The sequence below is a fragment of the Cydia splendana genome, chromosome 9 (genome assembly GCF_910591565.1).
Source record: "Cydia splendana chromosome 9, ilCydSple1.2, whole genome shotgun sequence".
Classification (NCBI taxonomy): Eukaryota; Metazoa; Arthropoda; class Insecta; order Lepidoptera; family Tortricidae; genus Cydia; species Cydia splendana.
Window position 1 is genome coordinate 15,720,033 of NC_085968.1, and position 27,487 is coordinate 15,747,519.

A 27,487-nucleotide genomic window follows, 5' to 3' on the forward strand; every position below is an offset into this window, starting at 1 on the left:
CTATCTAGTTCTATCATCCGATCAGGGTGCTTAGCCAAAATGCCAAACGTTAACGCTCCGTAGAGTTGCGTATAGTCTCTCTCTATCACTCTTACATATTAGTGCGATAGAGAGACAGATAGCGTTTCGTTGTCGTACCACAAACGATTGGCATGTTGGCTACACACCCAAGGTGCCTAGCCAAGATGACAATTTTTCTTTTTAATTTAATAACCAAATCATTAAGTAAATTTAGCTGTTCTGGGGGCCTAGCCAAGATGCCCATCGCTTGTGCTCCGACAATGAAGCACTTTCTGTCTCTATCACTCTTACATACTAGTGCGATAGAGAGACAGAGATAGCGTTTCGTTCTCGTAGCGCAAACGATTGGCATATTGGCTACGCACTCAAGGTGCCTAGCCAAGATGACAATTTTTCTTTTTAATTTAATAACCAAATCATTAGGTAAATTTAGCTGTTCTGGGGGCCTAGCCTAGATGCCAATCGCTTGTGCTCCGGCATTGAAGCACTTTCTGTCTCTATCACTCTTACATATTAGTGCGATAGAGAGACAGAGATAGCGATTCGTTCTCGTAGCGCAAACTATTAGCATGTTGGCTACGCACCCAAGGTGCCTAGCCAAGATGACAATTTTTGTTTTTAATTTAAAAATCATTAGGTACAATGTACCTGTTCTGGGGGCCTAGCCAACATGCCAATCGTTTGCACTACTACAACGATACGGTATCTGCCTCTCTATCGCACTAATGTGTAAGAGTGATAGAGGCAGAAAGCGCTTCGTTTTTGGAGCACAAGCGATTGGCATGTTGGCTAGGCCCCCAGAACTGCTAAAATGTACCCAAAGATTTGGTTATTAAATTAAAACAAAAATTGTCATCTTGGCTAGGCACCTTGGGTGCGTAGCCAACATGCCAATCGTTTGCGCTACCACAACGAAACGGTATCTGTCTCTCTATCGCACTAATATGTAAGAGTGATAGAGGCAGAAAGCGCTTCGTTGTTGGAGCGCCAGCGATTGGCATGTTGGCTAGGCCCCCAGAACTGCTAAATTGTACCCAAAGATTTGGTTATTAAAATAAAAACAAAAATTGGCATCTTGGCTAGGCACCTTGGGAGCGTAGCCAACATGCCAAGCGTTTGAGCTACGACAACGAAACGCTATCTCTGTCTCTCTATCGCACTAATATGTAAGAGTGATAGAAACAGAAAGCGCTTCGTTGTCGGCGCGCAAGCGATTGGCATCTTGGCTAGGCCCCTAGACCATCTAAATTGAACCTAATGATTTGGTTAGTAAATTAAAAATAATACGGTTACTGAAACTATGCGACAGTCAATTTGTAAGATTTTATTCCATAAAATGGGTATCAATTAGATTAGACAAGAGACTAACTACTATTACATCTACCTAACTATACGTAATTAGTACATATACGGTACCCAGACCACATTTTTATTCGTGGAATATTATTTCGAATAAAAATCATGATTATATTTATTTGATTAAGAATATGTTATTCTCATTCAATTTTTTCTCATACGAATTATTCCCGACCAAAATTATTTGAATATTTTTGACGGGAATAAAATCGAGATGATTTTATTCCTACAAATTCTTATTCAAATAATGATTTTATTCTTGAATGCCCAACACTGTTTGTAACGACCGGTCTGGCCTAGTGGGTAGTGACCAGTCAGTGACACTGTCTATGAAGCCGATGGGCCTGGGTTTGAATCCCGGTAAGGTCATTTATTTGGGTGATGAACACAGATATTTGTTCCTGAGTCATGGGTGTTTTCTATGTATATAAGCATGTATTTATCAATATACTATATCTATATATATCGTCGCCTAGTAGTACTACCTAGCTAGCTAGTACCCATAGTACAAGCTTTGCTTGGTTTGGGGCTACGAGTAGGTCGATCTGTATAAGATTGTCCCCAAATATTTATTCATGAATTATTTAGTTATTTGTGATTTAGACTATAAAATTATTTTCACGGAAAAAAAATGAAAGCAAGATAATATTGGAGCGCATTTCATATACTTTTGGTTAAAAATAAATCTCTTGATATTAGAATGGATATCAGCGTTACAAATAATTCCATCTAAGAACAGTTGCGAAAACTTGTCCTTTCAAGGAGTTCTCCAATTCCCATCCCATAATTATCCCATTAACAGGCTTTGGACTCTAATCAAATTTATAATTTTATTGTAAACGTAAATTTGAGCAGAAATTAATAAATGACTTAGATTTCAAGTTTTATTTTTAATTTGAGATTGACATTGTGACATGACTTTAATACTTATTTTTATTTTATTGTTAAAAAGTTTGTTCTTATTAACTTTAAATTGTTGTTTTATGAATACATTTTTAAAAATACCCTTTGTTTCTCATATAACGTATAAAACTTGAAAAATATGTCATTTATATAATTAACTTTCATATCCTTATACCTAACCGGATCCGGTCCGGCCGGATTGTGGCCAAAATCCGGCCGGATTGAAAATCAATCCGGCTTGCAATCCCTATATGTTACAAACATTTTATTAAACGCGGCCAATAGTAGATTGTTAACCAAGGGTTGAAAGGCACCCATTTCTGTCGAGGAAGTTTGGCGCTCGAACGCAGTGAGAGCGCCAATAGTCCGAGACGGAAATGGTGCCTTTCACCCGAGTTAAACACTCTACTTTTCATATCGAATGCGAGGAAACCAAACAAGACAAGGCAATTTCGCAAAATCAGTAATTGAAGTACCTAATAGACGACGGCCATGATTTTTTTCCTTAGGACTTACTTGCAATCTGACTTTACATGTGTGAAGATTAATAACCCCTAGCGAAAATCATTTAGATTGCAATATTTACGAAACCACACATTTTTTAACAAACTGCAGTAATTTTAAAATTATTTGTTCATTATAGTAATTATGAAAATCAGCGGGATTGCTTCTTACTTTTTAATTTTATACTTTTTCGTTCTAAAAGCCGCAACAGACTACCGGACCGCACCGCGACCTTGGTGCGCCGCACCACGTAATAACATAACAGAAGTATTTTAAATATTAAATAACAATTTAATTAATAATAAAAGATTTTTTTATCTTGTATTTTATTTTATTTTCATGGATATAGTGCTAAATAATTTTAAAAACCAATTTAATATCGTACAAACGTTTAACTGTGGCTGTATAAGATTCTGCCTTTGCTCATTTGTGTAAGGTTTAAAAAATATTTTTGGTGTATTCCTTTTGGTTCCCGCCTTATGAAATCGAGTAAATAGAATTCAAAGAAAGAAATCAAGAATAATTTGTTTTTAACAATTTACTTACATCATTTTTCATAAAAAAAAGGATCAACGTGGGATTAGTAAAATTAAACAATTACCAATTGTTCCAGGCGAGGAAATAAAGACACTATTTTTCCATTTTGTTTCCACCCAGTTGTTCGTGGGACGGGGACGCAGAGTACACCACTTTTCTGCGCTAGAGCATAAACGTATCACTTTCTGCGCACCTTTTAGAACAACAACGACACACTTTCAGAGCATGAGATATGAAAAATCTATTACTGATTTTTACCAAATCTAGGACCCTTAGATTTGTCACAAGGGAGTAAAATACATATTTACAGCGAGGGCGTACACGTACATTGATTGAATCCTGAACGAACAGAACGATTCTAAAATAGAATCCTGAGCATAGTGAGGGATGAACACTGGTGTTCATGCCCAATGAGGAAATAATTTTGCTACCTGCAGTGTTGGCCGAAACGTTAATGCAATTGACAACTTGACCATTAACCAGTATAAATTGAACCGTCAACTGTAACCGTCCGTTACCGTTTATGGTTCAATTTATAATGGTTAATGGTCAATTGCAATTAACGTTCGGCCAACACTGCTACCATGTGACACACTGCTTTTTATTTCACTTTTCTTATGGCGGTTGGCACTTACGTCGCGTAGCTCGGCGTTACTATTGAAGTCTATTTAATAACAGCGTAAGCGCCAGCCGCCATAAGGTACCATTTCCCGTGGAACGTCACAAGTGATTAAATAAAACAATACAGTGACTTTTTTAATTTATTAGTTGTTTAAAAGTCTACGAGGAGGCGACAGTTTTCTTGGGGGTGGGCTTGCCCTCCTTGAAGCCGTTGCGGAAGCGCCTCCTGACGATCTTGAGGTGGCGCATGCGGCCAGTGCCGGTGGTCTTCCTGCGCTTAGCCTTCACTGACCAGTGGTCTGCAATAGACAACAAATATTAGTTAGTAAATGCCAGTAGACAAAATGTTACAGTAAAGTCTGTCTAAGGATGGTCTTATCTGTCCAATATCTTGGTCCAATGTGTATTTGCGTCTCACATTTTGCTTTATGAGGGAGTGAGACACAATGTACAGGTAGGAATACCACCCTAAAGCTGGCCATACACACTAGGGTATGCCTGTGCAGTTCTGCCAACTGCACAGGTAAAACGTAGCGCATGTGGCTTAATTTCGCCTGTGCAGTTTTCTAACCAGCTTCGACTGTGCAGTTGAACTTCGCAAGCAACCTTAGTGTGTATGGCCAGCTTAATAAGCTAACAGTGCAGACCTTGATATGATGTGTGGAAGTATATAAATATTACACATAGATGAAAATGAATTTGGAAGTGCCAAATTTTTGGCCAAGCGTTAGTTGGACTCACACCAGGGTTCCATGCCATCAAATTATTTTAATTCTAATTTCTAACAGACCTACAACACCAATAAATTTTAGGAACTATTTTTTGTGTTTTTTACCTTTATCACTCTGCTGTTCTAGCAATAGAAAAACACACTGAGAAAATCTCCTCTGTCTACCTACAATGGTTCTCGAGATAAAGCTCACTGACGGACAGATACAACTGAGAAACTAAGCTAATTAGGGTTCAGATTGCCACCTTTTGGCTACAGATCCCCAAAAATTAAGTATAAAAATTATACCTAACAAAACATACTTATAAGATCTTTAAAATAAAAATCAATGCAAAAATGTAGGATTTTACATTTAACATTTTATATAGTCTATGTCTAATGCAAAATAAATTGAGTTGAAATAAAGTATAATTCTACACTCATGGGCAAATTTAGAACGCAAAAAAGTTTAATTACAAATTTTGGAATTGCTGACATGTTGTGAGTAGATAAAACCTCCACAACATAAGCTGACATTCATCACACACATAAGCACCCTAACTGGAATTAAAAAGCAAGACCTATAACTTTTTTTTTTTTATGCTAGAAACTATTTTCCACTGTTCACTGAAGTGAAGTATTAAATCATTAACAATCAAATTTCTAGACAGTGATAGTGGAAACTTTATCATAGTTAAAATAAGTGCTAAAGAAAGTTTTGTCTGAAATTTTTACCAAATGATAAAGTGACATTATCATTTGCATAGTTCTCTCAGTTTCTTTACCTACATTATACAAGGAATTAATCAATAATCAGATTACTTCCTCAATCAGTGTAGGATAATAAACTTATAAGTCAAGTACTTATTATTCCTGGTTTAAGTATTAATTAAATTTGTACTCTCTAGTTATGTTAATATTAATTTAAATTAGCCTAAGATATGGAGTACAGTCAGCATTAAATCGACAGTAACGGGTAAAGTGGCAAAATATTATATCGGAGCACAACATTTTTCTATGGTGGCAAAACTTGTTTATTTCAGTTTAAAACTTGTCACGTTATATTTGACCACTTTGCCGTCATTATCTATTTGGTGCTGACTGTACATCTAGTATACTGTATGAAATACATAAGCCACACGAGTTTTATATAAAAAAAAATGAGAGAAACTTGCAGGAACGGAGCTTCGCCGCTGGGTATCCACACTGGGCGCATTTTGATTTCTGGATGTGGTACGAGGATCTACCACACCTCCGGCAGAGTGTGTGGGTCTTATTCCGGCGCTTTCCGAAACTTGACGTACCTTTCGTCTGAAATAAACATTGAAGGTTAGAAGTAAACAACCACACTTATCTAACAACTATGCAGTATTTTCGTTGAAGATATTTAATAGGACACATTTTGCGCAATAATATAGACATTTCGTTCATAGAAAATAACGATTATAACGGATTAAAAATTAAAGAAAACAGAATACACTACCATCTTGCCGACTTTGACAAGAAAAGAATCTAAACGTCAAAATTGACAAGTTCTTCGACGCACGGGAAGCTGTGTTACCAGGAAATATCAGATACGTTCAACTCACGTTCAAGTACAGCAAGCGTAAAGCGAGGCGATATGCAAAAATAACGTGTTAATGGCGTGTGCACACGATGTATGCAGCTTGCTCATAATTATCTTGTAATAAGGTAGTTCGCCGTACGCCCGCTATGGACGCAGCTATTATATAAGTAAGGGCGAGAAAGAGATTTTTTTTTTGACCAGACCGTTACTTTTACTGTTACGTTTAGTCCAGTCCAAGGCCTGTTCGATCGCATAGAATGTGGTCCGCCGTAAGTCCGCTACAGACGCAGCTATATGTGAGAGCGAGAAAAAGATATGCTGACCGGACCAATGTCTCTGTCCGGTACGCCCGTCTGTAATAGCTTTTACAACACAACATGGTTAAAAACCGTACCTTCCTACGTTCCTTTCACTACGCTTTACTAATAAATTGCACCAAAATCCGCATTTTAAAAATCCTGTTTTCGTTTTATATCGCCCTTTTTTGAAAATTCGTTGTCCCGATAGAAGGTAGGATCCTATAGAAGTGGTATACGCGTGCCTCCGTGAGGGACAAAACATAAGCAATGCGACACTATGATTGGTCGTATTTATTTGTTGCCCTCCATAATAATTCCATAATTCATATTAAATTAAAGGTAGGGAAACTAGGGAACAAATAAAATCTGAGACTGTGACAAGGACAAACAATAATAGCTCTTTCGCTGCTACTCCTACTGAAAGATACATATTAAGACTGTGCTGTTCGGTCACTTCCCCCACCTATCATGCCAGATCCAGTTATACACTAGATTCATGGTTGTCCCGTTTTTTTACTTTATAGGAGTATCCAGATTAGTTAATTTTTCGCCAATCTGATTCAATTGCCCGATCGAATCGGGAGGTGCGGATGCAAATACCAATTTGGCTCGCCGAATTCAACCGCCGATAATGACCGATATTACCGATAAAATGAGGTGCGGACGCAAGAATACCAATTTGTGAGGCCAGTATTTTCGTTCTGGGTAATTTTTTTTCAATTTAGAGGGCTCTAATATCACCATAAATCTAAAATTGGACATTGATGCCAATTTCATTCCTGATCAAATCAACCGATTTGATCAGTCCCGTCTGGATACCACTAATGATCTGGCAATATTGCATGTCTGTCACTGTCAAATGAATTGTTTTCTTGTCATCGTGTTGCTTGTTTTGTTTGATGTTTTCACATGGTTTTCACTTGTTTTCTTGATTTGATAACAGCGGCTTCAGAGTTTCCAGTTCTTTGTGACTACCTTAAATCTTTTAAGCCAGAAATTGTGAAATCACTCGACATTATTAATTCAGGAATATGACTAATATTTCCTAAAACCTCGTCAATCATGGAGTTTTTACTGCACTCAGAGAGTGACGACGAGGCCAAACCTTTTGTGACCACAGTGCCGATAAAAGGAGAACCAGAACCAGAGTATGAGACCGAGGATCCTACCGGACCGATAGCTTGCCGTCCAGACCTGTATGATGTACATGTCAAGGTTGAACCGTTAGAAAATTTAGACATAGAAGGTTAGCATTGTTAGCAACTAGTGCCAAATTAATAATAATTACTTTTATACATTTTTAATTAAAATACCTAATATAAAAATGGCCATCATTTGCAACTTTTAAAATCCCTTATTTTCTGCTGGCTTGGCGGAGATTGTAACTTAGAAATAAATTTATCTCCCTGCATGTGCAATATTTCTTCTATATTATTTATTTTAAATATATAAAGAAAGGGTCACTCACGTATTAATATGTCTGTGTATATATCTGTATATGTGTCAGTCTGTGCATGTGTGTGTATATATTTAATGTCTGTGTCTCTCGAAGTTTTGTTATTAAAATTATGTATTTTGCTGAATAAACCGCAAATTTAAACATTAACATCAGAAAAATGTATACCTGTTTATTTATACAGTCAGCAGCAGAAGTTACTAAGCGGGCGAGGTGTTCAAAATGATCTTGACGCGACTTTATTGTTAAGAGAGTAAAAGTGTGTCAAGGTTATTTTGAACACCTCGCCCGCTTAGCAACTTTTGCTGCTGACTGTATAAAACTAATACCTACTGGTATTATTATTATGTAGTATTATACCATTATATTAATTAGTATTATGTTCAATCTCTACTAAAAACTTATATGGTTTCTAAAAGTAATTTTTTCTTACAGTGGCAAATCTAACAGAGGGAACTATTAAGAAAGAATCAATTGCAATTGTTGATGCAGAATTCGAAGCTACTGCAGATAGTAATATTGTTACTAGCCATGGTAGCCAGATAGAAGTATGTATTACCAAGGAATCATGCTCAAGTCCAACTTTGGAGGAATTTGTTATTAACAAAGATTTTCTTAAATGCAGAATCTGCCAGAAAATATTTGACAATAATTCAAGTCTTGCTAAGCACATGCTTACTCATGATATAGACAAATCTACCACAAAGAAAACAATAAAGCAAAGTAAAGAAATTATTACTTGTAAAATTTGCCGCATGCAGTTTACAAGTTCCCATACTTATTGTAAACACAGGCAAACACATATTGAGAAGCCATTTAAATGTGAATTCTGTGAAAAGGCATTTAACTCAAAATATTTACTAACAAATCATGAGCGAACCCATACCGGGGAAAAACCTTTTACTTGTGATCTTTGCGATAAGAGGTTTACAGAAAAAGTAAATCTAAATAGACACAAAAGAAGTCACTCAGGAGCCAAGCCATACCGCTGTAATATGTGCTCAAAAAGATTCACTTGTAAACAGAATTTAGATGCACATATGATATGCTCACATACAGATGAAAAACAGTGGGAATTTGAATGCCAATTTTGTAGTAAGCGGTGGCCTAATAAAAGTGAATTGAGAAGACACCTAAGAACCCACACTGGGGACAGACCCTATTCATGTGACATTTGTAAAAAAAGTTTTAACCGCAAGTATTATTTAGTCCCCCATATACGAGCCCACAATAATGAGAGACCTTTTGCGTGCGAAATTTGTAATAAAAGGTTTGTGGATAAACAAGATTGCAAGAAGCATTTAAAAATCCACATGACTAAAAAAAATTAATTAATTTTATGTTTTACGCAATCATGTCTACACATATTTTTGGTAAATTTAAATAGATAGATGGATAGAAAACGCTTTTTTGTACATCTCAATGAAAGAAACGGGTTCAGAAAAAACAATTTGATTACAGATATAGGCAAACAATAGGCAGTCTTATTGCTAAGAAGTGAACTCTACCAAACAACCCTTGGGACAATTGTATAATTGTAATTTTTGAGCTGGTGGTAAATAAATATGTTCACTGTGGACCTTAAATTTTAAACAAAAGGATTGAAATTGTAATAAGAAGCCGTCAAGTTTCTGTTAACTTCAAGTACAATGTTAGGTAACATGTTGTGTTATTAATTATATGTAACTTAAATATAACAAACTCCGAGACTACTCAGACTCGTATGATATTAACGGGTCTACAGCAACAGACACTCGTAGTCTGTCTAAGAAATATGCTAGAAAGAGAGGCTAACAGCAATTACTGGTCGAATGTCTGTATAAAACGCGATCCAATGAGTTTAATAAATGTTTTTATAGTTTATATCATTTCATTCCCCTGTTCGCTGCGAAATGCGGCTTTCAAAGCACATTTTAGTTTAATAGAAGTTAAGTTGTGTTGATTAAAGTAATCAAATCACTCATCAGTAAATGACACAATTATGCGTTAAGAAATATTAAGAGTTAGATAATTCGATCTCATTCCACCGCATTGACAGTGACTACGCTTGGGGAACAAGGTATAAAGTTCCATAAGATCATCCCATTCGGATCTAGTATTTATCCACTTCGTCTGAGTGGGTGGAATAATGATGATGATTGGTAATAACTATCATATGTCCCTTTCCCGGGTCTTAATTATCTCGGTTTCTCAACTATCTAAATCGGTTTAAGATGAAGATGTAATAGACAGACTTTCGCCTTGGATTTGTAAAGTCTGCTCCACACTCGCGGGCTTAATATTAGTAGAAGCCCAGTGGGTTGCGATTGCGAAATGTCCGCGCGTCATCATTTGCTTAACATGCTCACGCTTCATGCGCAACATATGCGCAATGTGCAAGAGCTTGCGAAGGTTTACTCAAACTTATACCTTTGTGCTATCTGTGCCTTAGAGTTGTCAAAATTGACAACTCGTTTCGCACGATCACCGATATTCGTTTCGTTTCATTCATTTCTTTTCATACAACAAAATAATAAACCTTCTGCTTCGCTTGAGGAAAGAATTTCATCTGCGGCTTCTTTCAACTTTCTCAATTTTCTCATCGTTGAGAAGTACATACATATAAAGAGAATCTAATCGATTTCAGGTGTGTACACATTGATTTATTGTATACTTTATGTGCCATTTTATAATTTAACTTACTTTTTAAGTTCACGTCCCTAAACTTTAACTTTCGTTGTACTCTTAATATTCGTTTACAATTCATTTGAATTATTGTAGCCTTGGCAAAAATCTGACGCGGTTTAAAATTCTAGATATCAGTGTCGTTATGGAGCTGCTTGATGTCATGAAGAACTTAACTATCAAACATCCAGAAAAAGACAGTCAACAGTTGCTATTCAAATCAATCGCTGCAGATATTGACGATGTGCCCACGGAAGTAGTTCTTGCCGAGTACACAGATAAAACATTGCTCATATTATCACAATACCAAAAAATTGGCAGCATGTTAACAGTACAGAAAGATGAAGTGCATAATCCCCTTGGGAGTAGTGATATTTATACAACAAACGTTATTTTTGGTGCTACAGGAGAGGAGCAACAAGTATCAGCAAGGTTCCTGGCAGAGGCCATCAAAATAACCAAACCACTGAACATCTTCATCAACCTGAGGTCCTATGACATTGAGACTTTAAAGGCCTGTGTGGATATCATACAAGATCTTAGGAGGGATCAGGGTAATTAGAATGTCTTTAACAAGCATTAAGAGATTTAAGCCTGTCCACAAGTATTATGGTCAACTGGTGTTGGGTCCGCCTGGTGCGGGCAAGACAACATATTGCTGTAAAATGTCTCAGTTGTTGCGTAAGTTAGGAAGAAAAGTGGTGATTGTCAACTTAGACCCTGCTAATGAACTTATGTCTTATGAGCCAGATATAGACATCAGACAACTCATAGTCCTTGAAGAAGTTATGGATCAGTACAACTTGGGACCTAATGGAGCATTACTGTATTGCATGGAATTTTTAGAGCAAAACATAGACTGGCTGTTAAATCAAATTGAAGGAGAAAACTCAACTAATTTCATATTTGATATGCCTGGACAGGTAGAATTGTACTGCCACCATAAAAGCCTACCAAACATATTTTCCAAGTTATCTGAACAAAGCAACCTTCAATTGTGTGTTGTGCACTTGGTTGATTCTCATCACTGCTCAGATGCAGGAAAATTTATCTCTGCATTAATGTTGTCATTAAGTGCCATGTTAAAAATAGGACTTCCACATATTAATTTGTTAACTAAGATAGACCTTCTTAAGAAACACATGGATAAATTGCAATTTGGTATAGACTTTTACACTGATGTGTTGGATCTAAACTATTTAGTTGATTGTCTAGATACTGATGCATTTACTAAAAAGTACAAAAAATTAAATGAAGCTTTAGTTTCCATAATTGAAGATTACAGTTTAGTATCATTTCAACTTGTGGACATGTTGAAAGGCGAGAGTTTGGTCAAAGTGAAGAATTTAGTTGATAAGGCCAATGGGCATGTTTTCAAAGCGGAAGAGGGCAGGCACATAAACAGTATGTTAGCTTGTGCAATGGGAGTTGGTGAAACAACAGAAATAGAATGATTATTGAATAAAATGTCTACTTCTTAAATCTTAGTGTTTCAATATTTATATAATTTTAATACCTTGATATTTTTAGTAATTTGTACACAATGTATTCTGTGCATAAAGTTTCTGAGGGCTGCTCCAGAAATGCATGACGTATCCTGCAAGTCGAAGGATTTTTCTTCCTGCAGCAGTATTTTTCAGACAAACTCTTCCATTGAGCATTATGAGGGCTGCACAACCAAGCCAAGCCACATGGCTTAGCAAGCATCGAAACATACTACGAGTATTATGTATGAATGCCAACAACCAACCAACAACACGCATGAGACAGCCCTGGCGTTTTTTGGGTCCTTAGGCTATCAGGTGGGCTGTATGCTTGTTTGTCACAGACATGATATGAAATAAAAATAAATCATAGGAATTTTAAGCTTCTTGAAAGAAAATATAGCAGTCATATTTTAATGGGGACCTAGGACCTAGTATAAAGAACTAATCGGCTCGGCCGCTAAAGTCGTAGGTACATTAGTTTGATAAGGCACTTTACCATAAGTAGTAGGTAGGTATACAAATCTTATTCCATTATTATGCGGTACAAATAGCTATCTTTGTCGTCGATTGTACATCAAAGAGAACATCTGGACATACGAAAGCATTTTTGCCCAAGCTGAAACGGAGACCTTCGCTAACGCTCGGTCAATTATGTTGCACTGGCACTGCACGAAATATGTACCGAGATTATTTGCGTACAAATTACTCAATGCCTATCGATTTAGGGATTATTCAAGTTAATATAGGTAATTCTTACTTTCAGATGACATCCAAAAATAAACAAGATTTATATGAGAAGCTTTCCAAAGTTGAATTAGAACTAGACAACTTGCTCGATGGGGGCGAGAAAGCCATCAGAGTACACCTGCTACACCAATATAATGACGTCAAAGACGCTGCTCAAATAGTAATCAATTACATAGCTAATGTCGAAGGAACCACTGTCACCGAAATCCATAAGCGTTTAAATCTCAGTGAATGAATAAAACAATTTCATAATGATGGAACGTTTTATTTGAAGACAAGTACAACTGTTTACAATTTAAATTCATCCAATATTTTTTGTGTCCAAACTAAAATAGTAATGAACGTTTTTAAAGAATTCTCTTTATTAGGTTACATTCTAAGTTATAAGTGTTTTCAAAAAAGCCACAGTTCCACGTTTGCTACAGTTCAGTTACGAAAATGTTATGTATTACCACAAGTATTCTAATATATTTTGATTACAATTATGTTGACAATATTAAGTGACTATCGTCGGCAAACAAGTTTATAATGTAGTAAATGTTATAATATTGTTGGATAATCTAAAACTATAGTGAATAATGGTTTTAAAAAGAGAAAAATAAAGTCTACTGCTTTGAATCACCACTAATGAACTATTATACTTTAAAGTATGTATGTGACGACAAAGTATATTTATTTAAAGAGCACGAAAAACGGTTTAATAACTCCAAAGGCAAGCGAAACGTCGATCGACTTATAAAATTCACTCGGAACGTACACGATCCAAAAGCTGTCTGCCTTTTCGTTATGAAACCGTTGAAATGTTATTTTAATCCTCTATAACATGCTTTATGCTGTTACACATAATTCTTAAAGAAATGAAAATACATTGAAGTTAAAATTCTAAACGCTACACATTCGTGTTTAATAAGCAAGCAATAATATATGTTTAAATATATAATATGTCGTAGTCGCCTGGTGCGACGCTAGCGAGTCGCCGCGGGAGCGGGCGTGCCGGGCTCGCCGGCCGCCGGCCACTGGGCCGCCCGCGGCTCGAAGTCAGATGCATTATAGTTACATTACTTTGATTGGCAATTACTTGGAACAGCGCAGTGGCTACTTATACGTGTGCTCTGCACTCGAGTTCTGCTCATGTTTCGATTGATAAAATCAATTATATGTATTGTTGCAACATATTTTGTCTTCTGGCCAGGGTAAAAGCGTTCCAAAAATTGTAAAGTCTTCATTTGGTTCCATTCTCGACCGGCGCGAACTGTCCCTCGAATGTTCACGAGTAGACTCGAAATGGAATGTAACTGTTCAATACGTCGCGACAGTTGTGCCGCCAATCGAGTATCTTAGCAAGACTTTGTCTCAAATATCCTTGTTAGTCATTCCAGCTACATTAAGTATAACATTATAACAAATTTACAAAAATACATATAAAGTGAAGAACATTCGCAACATTGAGATCCCAAAAATGCGTATAAATATATCACTAACAATCTAAAATTTCCTATTGAAATAATACCCTATAGGATGAGGAAAAGTCAACATGCGAATGTTCTTTCAGTTTCATTTAAACGTCTATTATAAGACTTAAGTCTATGAGTTTCAGACTCGTTTCAGGCAGTCCCACGAATCCTAAAGCACCAACCATCATTCAATAAATGCAATTTCTATTCTAAAATTTCAACCCTCCCTCTATTATGGTATTACAGTTCGCAATAAGCCGTGTGCGGCCAACAATACAGCATAATAACAATACAACACACAGTTCCCAACAACAACACTCAACCATCCCAATTACGCCTAAATAACGTTTCATGAAATACCGAAAACAAGTCTGAAAATAGCAGATTTAGTCCATGTTATCTAGCGAGTAACCGGGATCAACTAGACACCTGGGTCTTAAACAGGTATCACGTTGCATTAACCAAAACTACTACTCCGTATAAACCCTAATTTATAATTACAATTAGTTGCTCTTGGCCTAAATAAGCTGTCCTTTGTTCTCTCAGAGAGGAATAGGTGAAGGAAGCCTCTATCACTTTAAGCGCTTCCATTTACCATACAGATAACATCGACTAAACCTAGCCAAAAAATAAAAATAATAATTTGGTAAATTGTAAATATTACTATATGTAAATAAATAATGCTGACTCAGTACTTTATATGCTTAAAATCAAAACATATTATTTACTAAGTCATCTCACTTTTAATCAAACGTGACTTAACAATGAACATGTTAATTTATTAATATATATTTTCTAATTATCACTTGTCAATTAACGGGTGCTTTCGAGGTTTGTCTATCTCACAGATATTAATACTAGCATGTAACAAAACCTACTCCCTTTGGGCACTTTGTTATTTGCTCCGGTAACGTCGAGCATGCGTATCTGATACAGGAGTGTTCACTTACAGCATATAACAAAATATCCAAAGAGGCACTCTTCGTCTTATTAGGGTTTAGGGAGGCGGTCGCCTCGATCATGTCTCTTGTTATTAATATTATAATTAATTGTACACATTATGTGACAATCAACGTAATATAAAATCAGTCTCTTATTGGGAAGTCTTATAGGTCTTGAGGCACGTATACTTGACGCGCTTGAGCCGCCCGGGCTCAGACAATAACAACATCGATACGAGGTGTTATTATTTATCTGATTCACAATTATTATGCAACCACACGTGCTACATTATAACAACAATATTTAGACGTAATTTGTTAATTCCCAAAATGTCCCGGATGTTACTTTTATTGATAATAATGATAAGGAACGGAACGTTAGTAGAACACACAAATGATATTATTATAAATGTTATTTGTGCAAACTACTACATACGCGTATGTACGAATTATATTACTGGAAAGCTTTCCCCTACAAATGAACGCAAATGCTACCACTAAAAACCAACAATGAAAACGGCATACGACCGCGTGTTGCAACTGATCCGCCGTACTCTGCCGCCGCCGTGCGCGGCGGAGCGGACAACAAAGCTAATTACAAAAGAGGCATCTAACAACTACTAGAGTATAAATGGCTAACAAAATAAAATAGACTTTACCTCCGGTACAGTTTCAGAAAGTAAAAAAAACTACTTTTTAGTACTAATTAGAAACTGGGGCGTCACCTTGACCAATATGCTCTTTGTCCGAATTATGGCCCGTCTCCATCTAAAATATATCAACTGGCTGAGTTAAATGTTTCAAACTTGAAGAAAAAAAGGGAATAGAGGAAAGCTTTGTGGAAAGTCCTGTTGTAGTCGGTAGGTGGTGGTCAAGTATCTATTCAGCGGTCACCTTGTCGAGTGGTCCATTGGCCTCCAACGTCTGCGCTACTTCAGTCTTCGGGATGGAATTCTTCTTTTTACCTTTTCCTACATTTTTCTTGGCATTTTTAGCAGTCTTCGTTCGCATCGGCTGTGCTCCTAAAAGGGGAATGACTAATTAACAACATGTACTATAGTAAAACGTGTGATGTTATAGGGAATAACAGCAGACCTTCGTTATCGTTGTCGGGAGCGGATTCCTCCCCGTGTGGGCTGCCTTCCTCGGCCTGGGACCCCAGGTCTTCGGGACGCACTGTTTTACTGTAACATATAAAAGGGAACATTAGTTTACCTAACGTGGACACCAAAAAAATATTATTTTTAATAATAAACTACTCAAACCGAAGTAGTGTGGTTGCCGAAGCTCAGGTTCTCGTTAATTTTTCGGAAGTCGAAGGTTTGAGAATTTTTTTATGCCCGAGTTGTTGTGATCGAATCTCGTATACGACTTCATCGATGTATCTACTCCGGTACCGTTATAATTATGAGCCATATATTTGGTGAATTTTGTACGAGTCTATGCGTTAATAGCCGGGTCCACACAGAGCAATTTCCTCGCGCATAAAACGGCCAGTGTAGATGTGCCTCGGCCGAGGCGGCGCGCTAATGATATTTTATGTCAATGATTTTATTAAAGGAAATCGCCTTCCCCATTGGCCGGTCGCCTGGAGCGGGTCTCGGGTGCGATAGCCACTCACGCGTTTGACAATTTTCAAGGAACTATATTATTTTTAAAATAGTTACCGCCGAGAGCTACAGCAACGTAGAGCGCGTTAGTGGATAGTTAGTTACCCGTTGACGGAGAGCGTGGCGGGCTTGGCGGGCTCGTCGTGCGCGCGGCGGCGCGGCGGGCGCGGCGCGCCGCGGCCGCGCGCGCCGCCGCCGCCGCGGCCCCGCCAGCCGCGCCCGCCGCGCACGCCGTACGCGTTGCGCACCGGCGGCGTGTAGCCCACGTAGTGCGCCGCCTGTACATATACACACATTTAGCGCGTTTTCACATTATCTGATCCGATATCGGATGTCGGAAGGAACTAAAATGTAAACAAAATAATTATAATCATGATATTATCTTGGACACGGCGCGGATAGTCCGCCGGTTCCTCTCTCTCTGCAGCCCTGACCACCGGTAGCTTGAGCTTGGGCCTTGCCCCGCTGCTGGCGGCACCCTAGGTTAGGTTTTTTATAATGTGTTTATATGTATTTTTTATCGTTTTGTAAGTGTTTTTATATTTTAGTTTTATATTCATATTATAAATAAGCTAACTTAAGGTGGTTCTCCTTATGCGAATTTCATACAATTTTATTGGTCAATTTTCTCTTAATACGTAGATTTACAGCACTTACAACCTTGATGTTTAGGTAGTGCATAATCGTCTATCGTCGCCAAGTTAAAAATAATGACCAATTATTCAATATTTTTAATTAAAAACCATTTGAAAAATGCGAAGATTTTAGTTAAGCGCTTGTTTGTGTGAGTGATCTTTACACTATCCATGTAAAACAAGATGGCGAGATTCAGTTTAATAATAACCAACATAGATGTCACTTTAACACAGGTGACCTAACTAAGTAGTGTCTAATTTACTCAATAGATGGTAATAACGTAAGGGTATATAATTCACAAAATATGTTGTAATAGTTTAGCTTACAAACCATTTCCGTTAAAATTTGATCCCTACATTAGTACATGTAACTACCTAATCGGAGGTCAGGCCAGATTTGCTTTCTAAGGGTTTCTAGGAATTTTCGTTAATCAATTATCAGTTCAAAACTGGGATTGGTAGTAAGGTGATAATTTTTCAATGATTTTAAATAAAAATTATATATTCATAAATTATAAATGAATTTTCATTGATTTTACAAATTTATAAGATCATAACATTTATAATAAATTATTATTAAGTCCGCGAGAGTGTGAAGGGTACTTATTCCATAGATAAGCTGTGCGTTTTTCTGCATACGTTTTTTTAAACTACCTACCTACCGCTCTATTTTTTTCCCGTTCACCGTAAATTAGACTATTGTACGCAAGAGTATTGTGGTTGTGGTTTACTCGCTGGATTTATTTATACGGACGCCTAAACTAAAACTCATTAACAGGCTTTTATTAGGTCGACCTGTATGTAACTAACTATGTACTTAATGGAATCTAAGGTAACTAATTTAACCATCTTCCAAGGATTGTAGCGTCATGAAAATTGGCAGCTGTATGTAGTTCTGATGACAATACAATAATATGGTACTGTCGAACTGATCTGATGATGGAGACAGGAGGTGGCCATAGGAACTCTCGACCTGTATGTAACTAACTATGTAATGGAATCTAAGGTAACTAATTTAACCATCTTCCAAGGATCGTAGCGTCATGAAAATTTACAGCTGTATGTAGTTCTGCGGGCTCAGCACGGTTCCATTTTTATCGACTATCACTATGCGCGTCCCTTTCGCACTTACATACTTGTTAGAACGTGACAGGCATGGTGACAAGGGATAAAAACACGACCGTGCTAAGCCGCCTGATGACAATACAATAATATGGTACTGTCGAACTGATCTGATGATGGAGACAGGAGGTGGCCATAGGAACTCTGTGATGAAACAACGCAACCTAATTGTGTTAGGGGTTTTTAGAATTTATAATGAGTATTAGTTGTCTGTCGTAAGAAAAGTATAGTCAGCGATAAAAGCTTGTACCAAAAATGAAATTTTTGCCATAAACTTATTTTACATTTTCGGTAAGTACCTAATACATGTCAAGTCATTACGGTAATTAGTTTCTACGTAAGCATTTTTTGTCTTCGGTACCTACCTGCTCTGCTATTATTATTATTATTTTAAAAAGTTTAAGAGAACATGTCGACATTCGTACTTTTTTGGAAAGCTGAGGAACTCATTTCTGTATTTTGTACGCAAAGTGTCATACTTTTTTTTAAAGTAATGCCTTAAAATGTTACAAAGTTTGGGGAAAATTACAAAAACATTGTGACTTCAAATCCTTTTTTTTTGAAAATTTTGGAAAGTTTTGGCAATCTTTTTTTATTTCACGTAATCAGTAGTTTATTGGCTATTAGGTGAATGTTTTTTTACGTCCAAATTTGAGTAGTTTTTTCACAATTACCACTTTTTAGTCGAAAGGCGGGTTTTGTAAACAAAAAACTAAAAACTCATATAACTTGAAAACCAATGAGTTTTGACCCCTGGTTGACTGGACTTAAATCATTTCAAATGACCCATAGAATAACCCCTTTCAAGGAATACGGCGAAGACTAAGACTCCGCTGTCCGTTTGATCGTCCGTCCGTCTTCCGTTGTCGTCCGACAGTTGAAATTTTCATACAAATTATGTATTTAATATTATAGGACATTTATAGGACATTTTTACACAAATTGACTAAGCCCCACGGTAAGCTCAAGAAGGCTTGTGTTGTGGGTACCTACTCAGACAACGATATATATAATATATAAATACTTAAATACGTAGAAAACAACCATGACTCAGGAACAAATATCTGTATCATCATACAAATAAATGCCCTTACCAGGATTCGAACCCGGGACCATCGGCTTCATAGGCAGGGTCACTACCCACTAGGCCAGACCACACCACCATTCCGGGTATTTCTGTTGCCGTTATAACAACAAATACTAAAAACAGAATATAATAAATACTTAAGTGGGTCCCATACAACAAACGTGATTCTTTTTCCGTTTTTTGCTTAAGGCCGGCGCCCCACTTCTGCGCACGCTACATCCACGGCCCACGTTTTAATACAAACCGTGGGCAAGCCCACTAAATTTTGTATATGGTCTAAGATCCCACATATATGGTCGACCTTCACCAATACGTCTGATGGATGAAACTTATATTTTATGAAAGAAAATATGTTCCAGAACATAAATAAATAGGGTTGCCTAAAGAAATATGGTCATGGCTATTTTTAATAAATTTTTGAAAAAACATTTTTTCGTCAAATTTCACCGATTTGTCTGACGATCGAGATAAGTTTCAATGGAAAGTATACAACTTGTACAACATAAATCAACTAGGTTGCCTATCTTTTTCCGATCACTATTATGTGGTTGCCGTGTTTAAAGAGGTGATTTTATATCGATAATTGCACTCATCTGTCTGAAGCTTGAATTATACATCAAAATGATGGTAATTTTATTGCAAATAGAATGGTATAGGGTTGCCTGCAAAAATCCGGTCAAAAATATGGGTTGCCAGGCTTTTAAATAAAATAAGAAGGAAGGACTTTTAGCGATAACTCATAAACGGCTTAACTAAGCAAGTTTGTTTTAATTTTATTTGAATGAGTTCTTTAGGCATGATTTTTTTCATATTTTTTGGACCAATGGTTCAAAAGTTAGAAGGAAAAGCCATTTTTTTTCTTTCTAAACGATTGTTTCCGAAATGATTCACTTTATCAAAAAATGTTGTTTATATACCCCTATTTATTTTGAATGGTCTATCCAACGACACCCCACACTATATGTTTGAAACGATAAAAAAATTGTCACACACATTTTGTTTCTTTCAAAGCGATTATTTCCGAAAATATTCACTTAATCAAAAATGTTCTTCCAAAACCCCTATTAATTTTGGAAGACCTATCCAACGACACCCCACACCATAGGGTTGAAACGAAAAAAAAAATCCTCACATACATTTTGTTTCTTTCGAAGCGATTATTTCCTAAAATATTCACTTTAGCAAAAAAAAATTTTTGAAGAACCTTATTCATTTTAAAATTCATATCAAATGACATATCACAACATAGGTATCAACCGAAGAAAAATAAAAAAATGTATGTATCCATTTTTTTCGCTTCAATCCCATAGTGTGACATGTCGTTGGATAAATATGCAAACAATATAATATATATAAACAAAAAATATGAAAAAAATCATGAAAATAGTGCCTAAAAAACTCATTCAAATAAAATTAAAACAAACTTGATCAGTTAAGCCGTTTATGAGTTATCGATAAAGTCTTCCCTTCTTATTTTATTTAAAATCCTGGCAACCCTTATTTGTGACCGGATTTTCGCAGGCAACCCTATACCATTGTATTTGCAATAAAATTGCCATCATTTTGATGTATAATTCAAGCGTCAGATAGATGAGTGCAATTATCGATATAAAATCACCTCTTTAAACACGGCAACCACATAATAGTGACCGGAAAAAGATAGGCAACCTAGTTTATTTATGTTGTACAAGTTGTATACTTTCCATTGAAACTTATTTCGTTCGTCAGACAAATCGGTGAAATTTGACGAAAAAAATTTTTTTTTCAAAAGTTTATTAAAAATAGCCTTGACCATATTTCTTTAGGCAACCCTATTTACGGGTCATCCATTAATTACGTCACACGAATTTCTAGGTTTTTTTACCCCTCCCCCCCTCCTTGTCACACTTGGTCACATTTGGCAAACCCCTCCCCCCTGGTGTGACGTCACATCAACGAAATCGGCAAATATTTATTTAATATTTTATCAAAATATTTTTGACAAAAGAAATATTAGTAATTTTATAACCCAAAACTGATTAAGAAATAAAATTAAACGAATAAAAACGATTATCGTTTCTAAGACTTGTTATTTAAATGTATATTGGCGTATAAAATAATTTAAATAAATTTTCGGTTACTGATGAAGTTAAAGTGACGTCACAAAGTTTGTGACTCCTCCCCCTTGTCACAACATGTCACATTTTCTTGACCCCCTCCCTCCTCCTAAACGTGTGATGTAATTAATGGATGACCCCTTATTTATGTTCTGGAACATATTTTCTTTCATATTTTCATAGTTTCATCCGTCAGACAGGTTGGTGAAGGTCGACCATATATGTGGGATCTCCTACTAATAGGAACGTGGGTCGTGTACATAGCGTGCGCTGCAGTGGGGCGGCGGCCTAATGGTACGGAACCCTTCGTGCGCGAGTATAAATATGTATAGGAATATATAATATAATCGATAAACGTTTATGGTTTGTCACGATGTGTGACATTCGTATTTAATTCTTTATATTTTTTTGCACCTGGTCCTGTCCTGCAAACTGCATCATGCATATCTACTTCAGATTCTTTTTGACTAGGCTAGGCCGATCATCATTGTTTATTGTGTATTGCATTTCCATGTTGCTACATAAAGGTGTTACAATACAATTTCGAGTACAGTGACATGAACCCTGTAAGGGCACAGCAATTCTTATTCTAAAATAACAAATTAATTCTAGGCATGTCAAACAAATTAAAATAGGTAATAACAAACATTAAAATATATAATAATATGTACATACAGTCGACGTCAAAGATATGTTTACATGTTTGCACCTTACTCCCTTGTAATAAACCGAAAAATGTAAACATATCAAAGACGTCGACTGTACATAGAAAAATTCGCCCTTGCCGCCGTGACCTAGCAGAGGACGCTGGTTCGATTCCACCCCGGGGCACTGGAGGCCTTGGTCACTTTTTCTTAAGCCGCGTCTCGATATCGCGCGGCGGCCGCGCAAGCATTGTTCGACCGCGGCAAATCTGTATTTTGGCTCGCGAGCCATTTTTGGCACCATCTTGAATTATAGCGCGGCAGCCGCGCGCGGCAAGCAATCCGACGATCGACCAGTTTGTACTCAGGAACCATGGACGTACGTCGTCGTGCAGCTGCCGCTTTAATAATTATTTATCATATTGTTCACAAGAAACCAAAACGGAAAGTTCGATGGTGGTAACAACATGGTGGTAACTGTGGGAATAACCTCCAAGTTACATATGAATGCAAAATTTCAGCTCAATCGGAAATCGGGAAGTAACAGGCCTATTCGGATTTCGAGATAATCACAAGATCTTGCAACGATTTAGAGATCAACTAGATCTACATTAGATATCGACTAGATGTGACTTGGATATCTAAGTCATAATCATAACTTGTCGAAATCGTTCAAGAGGACCTCCAGAATCGCGGAAACGTCAAAGGTCATTGGGCGTTTTTGACCCGCTTTATGAACTTTCCCGTACAGAGACCAAACTAGTTTTAAAATAGAGAATTTAATCTCACTTTTTTAAATATGTAATTTTTTTTATGTATCAACCGGCAGAAAAAAGTTATTCAACAGTATGTGTACGAGATAGTGTTAGGGTCAGTTGCACCAAACTGTTCGTACCGTTAAAGAGTTCGCTAATTTTTGATGTATGGAAAGTTTCATAGTAAGGCGCCGGGGCGCGCCGGCTGACGTTGATCAGTCTGTCAAATGTGGTTGGTGCAACTGGCCCTTAGTGTTGTGTGTTGTTATTGGAAGAAATAGTATTCAAAACTATTACTGCTCGTGTATACAAGGCCATCGCACTACCGTCGGAAGGGTTTAGGCGGAGTATGTCACTTTCTTACGAGGTCACTTTCGAGCTAGGTCACTTTCTGAGGACGTCACTGTCTGAGGACGTCACATTCTGGGTTTGTCACTTTCTGTGGTCGTCACATTCTGAGTACGTCACTTTCTGAGAACGCCACTTTCTGAAGACGTCACATTCGGAGTTCGTCACTTTCTGAGTACGTCACTTTTTTAGCATGCACGTGCACCGTGCGCCTGCACGAACAATGGATACCAGAAATTATATTAGCGGTACGGTATAAGGCCACTTTTATGTATGACATACAGAATGTTTTTTCAGTGACCATTGAAGGGAAATACGAATCTATAGACGATAACAGGAAACTGTCGTTGCCGTTTGGATTCAGACGCCCGTTATCCTCTATAGATTCATATTTTCCTTCAATGGCGACTGAAAAAACAACCTGTATATGTCATACATAAAAGCGGCCGTATGCCGTACAGCTGATTGCTGGTATCCATTGTTCGTGCAAGTATACGCTTAAATCTTAGTATAAAAAAGTGTGTGTGTTTAAAGCTTGCATTAGGTTAGGTAGGTACTTTCCCCTAAACTAAAACATGAATATTTCAGTTCTGCATTGAAATTTAACTTTGTGTCCATGCACATTTTTGGGCTCATTCTACACCGTCAGCATTCCGTACTACCACTTAAAAAAATGTCCCGAGATGTCCGTTCCATTACGTCACGTTTTAGTACTTCACTTGTACGTGTTTGACGCACGGACGTAGAGAGTAAACTGGATAGTGTACACTGGCCAAAAAGTGTGTCCACATGAGAGGTCAAACCTGAGCCCTCCATCTCTTTCTAATTAGGGTGACCATAAGTCATATGAATGTGGGATATTAGCATAAGATGGAATGTATAGTTTGGCCAGGATCTTTTCTCATTCGTGCATAATCAGAGAGAATCATACTGTATTTACCCTATGCTAGTATAATTGCCCCAGAAAAGAGATGGATATAGTTTTTTTCTCTTCTGTAAAACGCTTCACACAACCTTACTTAATTTAGTCGTTATAAAGCTTTTAGTCGTTATAAAAGCTGTTACAGATGGGATGGGCGTATTGGATCGCGATCAATGCGATCGTGGTTTATTGTGAGGAAGGTGGTCCGCCGTACGTCCATCGTACGTATTGGGTGAAAACCAGCGTAGTGTCTTACAGACACTGCTTATGCTGAGCGGCATCCTATTTGGTGTATGTTTACTGTATTGTTAACTTTATGGTGTACTTACCGTAATGTAGGTATGTTTTTGTACGCCAAATAAATATTTTCTATTTCTATCAAAGACAGCTATAAGAGAGAGCGAGACAAATATCTAGGGTCGGGTAAAACGTTGTAGTTGTACTTGGTAATTCGCAAATCGTATCGATTAAAAACGCTGCCTTCGGTCGTGTTTTAATTTATCACCACTCGTTGCGAATTTAATTCCTACTTTCAACACTTGCAACGCAAATAAATTTATATTATTACTATGCCCACTGGTTATCGATACTAGTCATTTTGTGAAGCCCTAGCGTAGCGTAACAATTTATGTTTTTACACGAAATTATCTTGATTATTGACTAAAATGATAAAATATTAGCACACGACGAAATAAAAACTTACATTTAACTGTGTAAACCGGCATTCTACACTATTTATGCTCTTCATAATTCATAATTTAACAAAATACCTATCACTATCAATATCATACTCATGGTGTGTTCATATACGTGATGACTTCCCTTTTGCATAATTTAGCTATTCTTTAAGCGTTAGCGTCATCGTAGATCTGTAATTGAAACAACATTTTCAAATTTGCCGCTTTTGTATACTGACGGAAATGTCGGCCCAACCTATATAGAATCGATTACATATATATAAATAGTTAGAATTAACGTTCCAGTAATTAAATACTATGTATAAAAATATGAGTCTGTAATGTCCAATCTGTAATGTAAGGACTTCGGATTTAATTTTTGGCAATTATGTAGCTCTCATTACGTGAACCGAATAATTAAACATGCCAAAATAAGTATATCTTTATTTATTTATTAGTATACTATTTAGGTAAAGTTATTTTTACATTAAGTAGGAAATAACAATTTTGTAAGACCGATCCAAATCGTACCGACATCATGGTGACCCTAATCGTCATCAAGTTGGGGATACCAATTAATATTCAAAGTTACTACAATTTCTACCATATTCAATTTACTGTTTTTTTTGTTGCGCACATGCTTGGCTTAATCAGTTAATAATATTAACATCATAATAATTAACAAATTACTTAAAAGATATCAGAACTGTAATTAGAATATAGCACTAAAATAGTATAAGAAGGTAATGAATTTCAGTAGTATATTGATATAATTTCTATCACAATGGTATCTTTTTAACATTGGCAACATGTGCGAGTGAGACACAGGGCTCAGGTTTTTCTATCTCATGTGGACCGTTTTCTCTAGTCTGGTACGAACAACATTCTGTCTCGGTGATAAGGTTCAAATTAGTATGGCAAAAAAACTGACAACTCGCTCCAGTTTAAACAATATAACTTCATGGTTTGACGTACCTACTTAGTGGAATCTACAATTTCCATACAAATGTGGCTTTCCATTCAGACAATGCAATGGTCCTTATGTTTCATGTGCAATAAGAACCTTTTTATAAGAATTTCAGTTGGAAAGGACCTTATTGCACTTGAAGTATAAGGACCCATTTGTAATGGAAAGCCACAAATATTTGGAGGATTTTTTTACTATCAGGATTGAATATAATGTGGGTATTGCTTATGTAGGTAGTATAACAAATGTATGGCAGTCGAAGGCAGCGTCGAGCAAAAAAGAATAATAAAGGTCTGCATACGGTCACGAATTTATTGTATGGACCTCTATATACCTCACCGATAATTGCATGTGATTTCCGTTCCATTCCGGTATTTGTAGCAAGGTCTGTCGAGGCCTTACAGAATATACCGTCCGTGACCATAGACAATCCGCCCATTCTGGTGCTAAATTCAGTTCGTCTGGATGCGCCTTTACCTTAAATTAATCTTGCAAAAAAAATCATCTCTTACACCGCGCCATCTAGTTTACACTTTTGTCCCTAGTTAGCTAATGAGAGTAATCAGAAAAGCCATCTTCTGTACTAGCGACCTCTAGTCTGTTTTGGCTTAATGGTCACAAGACTGACACTGGGGGATATGGTAGTGTGCGTGAATGCATGAAATTGCAATATTTTGCAGTTTTGTCAGATTTTGATGAAATGAGACACTGTTGAGTGGAATATATTTCGATTTAGACGTAATATTTTTTATTGTTTGCGCCAATATTAACACATCTTAGAAAATTGTTTGGGTTTTGAAAGAAATAGTGATAATCCGCAATTTGTGCACAATCACGCCATCTTTTGGTGGCTAGTCGGCAGGACAGCCCTACACATCCACCTTAAGACGAAAAATAAATAAAGAGCATTATGATAATATAATTATGTGTTTCTGCATTTAATAAATCATTATTACTATAAAACGTTAGATAATGCAAAAAAAGACGACCTTAATGCCTTATGGCATCTCCTGCAGCCTCTAAGCCTGCAGCTGTTTTCCTCATAGGCACCTTCTGACATCCGATATCGGAAAGGCGCTTCCGATAAATTCAGCCCCCCGTCAGCTGTCGAACCGATATTATTTGTGCGTGACCGCTGAAACCGACGCCCGGGCGCGCCCCGCGCCCTGACTACAGGGATGTAGGATCCTATATCCGAAATCGGATCGGACAGTGTGAAAACACTCTTAAGTATACTTAAGTATGATGGGGAGATAACGTCTGGTGTTCATACGGTGCGCTTGGATTGGCACGAAGCTAATAGCTGTACTATTCTCAATCACGATTCGTGTTGTTCCGAGAGCCCCGTTAATCCGATT

General features: G+C 37.0%; 4 protein-coding genes and 1 long non-coding RNA gene across 6 annotated transcripts in view; 3 read left to right on the forward strand and 2 right to left on the reverse strand.

Moving 5' to 3' along the window:
- The window catches only part of LOC134793710 (uncharacterized), a 192,463-nt gene that overhangs the window by 164,781 nt on the left and 195 nt on the right, over positions 1 to 27,487 (forward strand). The gene's annotated exons all lie outside the window — the stretch shown is intronic.
- On the reverse strand, positions 4,069 to 6,253 carry LOC134794017 (large ribosomal subunit protein eL37). The gene is made up of 3 exons (XM_063765722.1): positions 6,135 to 6,253; positions 5,827 to 5,962; positions 4,069 to 4,241 (listed from the first exon to the last, which is right to left on the reverse strand). Exons 1-3 carry the CDS (start codon positions 6,135 to 6,137, stop codon positions 4,102 to 4,104), a joined length of 279 nt encoding a protein of 92 aa, XP_063621792.1. The 5' UTR covers positions 6,138 to 6,253; the 3' UTR covers positions 4,069 to 4,101.
- Positions 7,491 to 9,366, forward strand: LOC134793626 (zinc finger protein 239-like). The gene is made up of 2 exons (XM_063765251.1): positions 7,491 to 7,763; positions 8,409 to 9,366. Exons 1-2 carry the CDS (start codon positions 7,580 to 7,582, stop codon positions 9,302 to 9,304), a joined length of 1,080 nt encoding a protein of 359 aa, XP_063621321.1. The 5' UTR covers positions 7,491 to 7,579; the 3' UTR covers positions 9,305 to 9,366.
- LOC134793661 (GPN-loop GTPase 2) lies at positions 10,436 to 12,119 on the forward strand. 2 transcript variants are annotated; one of them, XM_063765306.1, is made up of 2 exons: positions 10,436 to 10,599; positions 10,769 to 12,119. In XM_063765306.1, exon 2 carries the CDS (start codon positions 11,201 to 11,203, stop codon positions 12,089 to 12,091), a length of 891 nt encoding a protein of 296 aa, XP_063621376.1. In that variant the 5' UTR covers positions 10,436 to 10,599; positions 10,769 to 11,200; the 3' UTR covers positions 12,092 to 12,119. The 2 variants fall into 2 exon arrangements, with proteins under 2 accessions (XP_063621376.1, XP_063621377.1); XM_063765307.1 differs by having other exon boundaries at positions 10,441 to 10,599; positions 11,045 to 12,119.
- Positions 13,116 to 27,487, reverse strand: part of LOC134793698 (constitutive coactivator of PPAR-gamma-like protein 1) — a 29,610-nt gene continuing 15,238 nt past the window's right edge. The window contains exons 17-20 of the mRNA XM_063765349.1: positions 16,982 to 17,154; positions 16,362 to 16,450; positions 16,161 to 16,288; positions 13,116 to 16,034 (exon numbers count right to left, since the gene is read on the reverse strand). Coding sequence (XP_063621419.1) covers positions 15,969 to 16,034; positions 16,161 to 16,288; positions 16,362 to 16,450; positions 16,982 to 17,154 — 456 coding nt within the window. The 3' untranslated portion in view covers positions 13,116 to 15,968. The remainder of the gene's footprint in view (positions 16,035 to 16,160; positions 16,289 to 16,361; positions 16,451 to 16,981; positions 17,155 to 27,487) is intronic.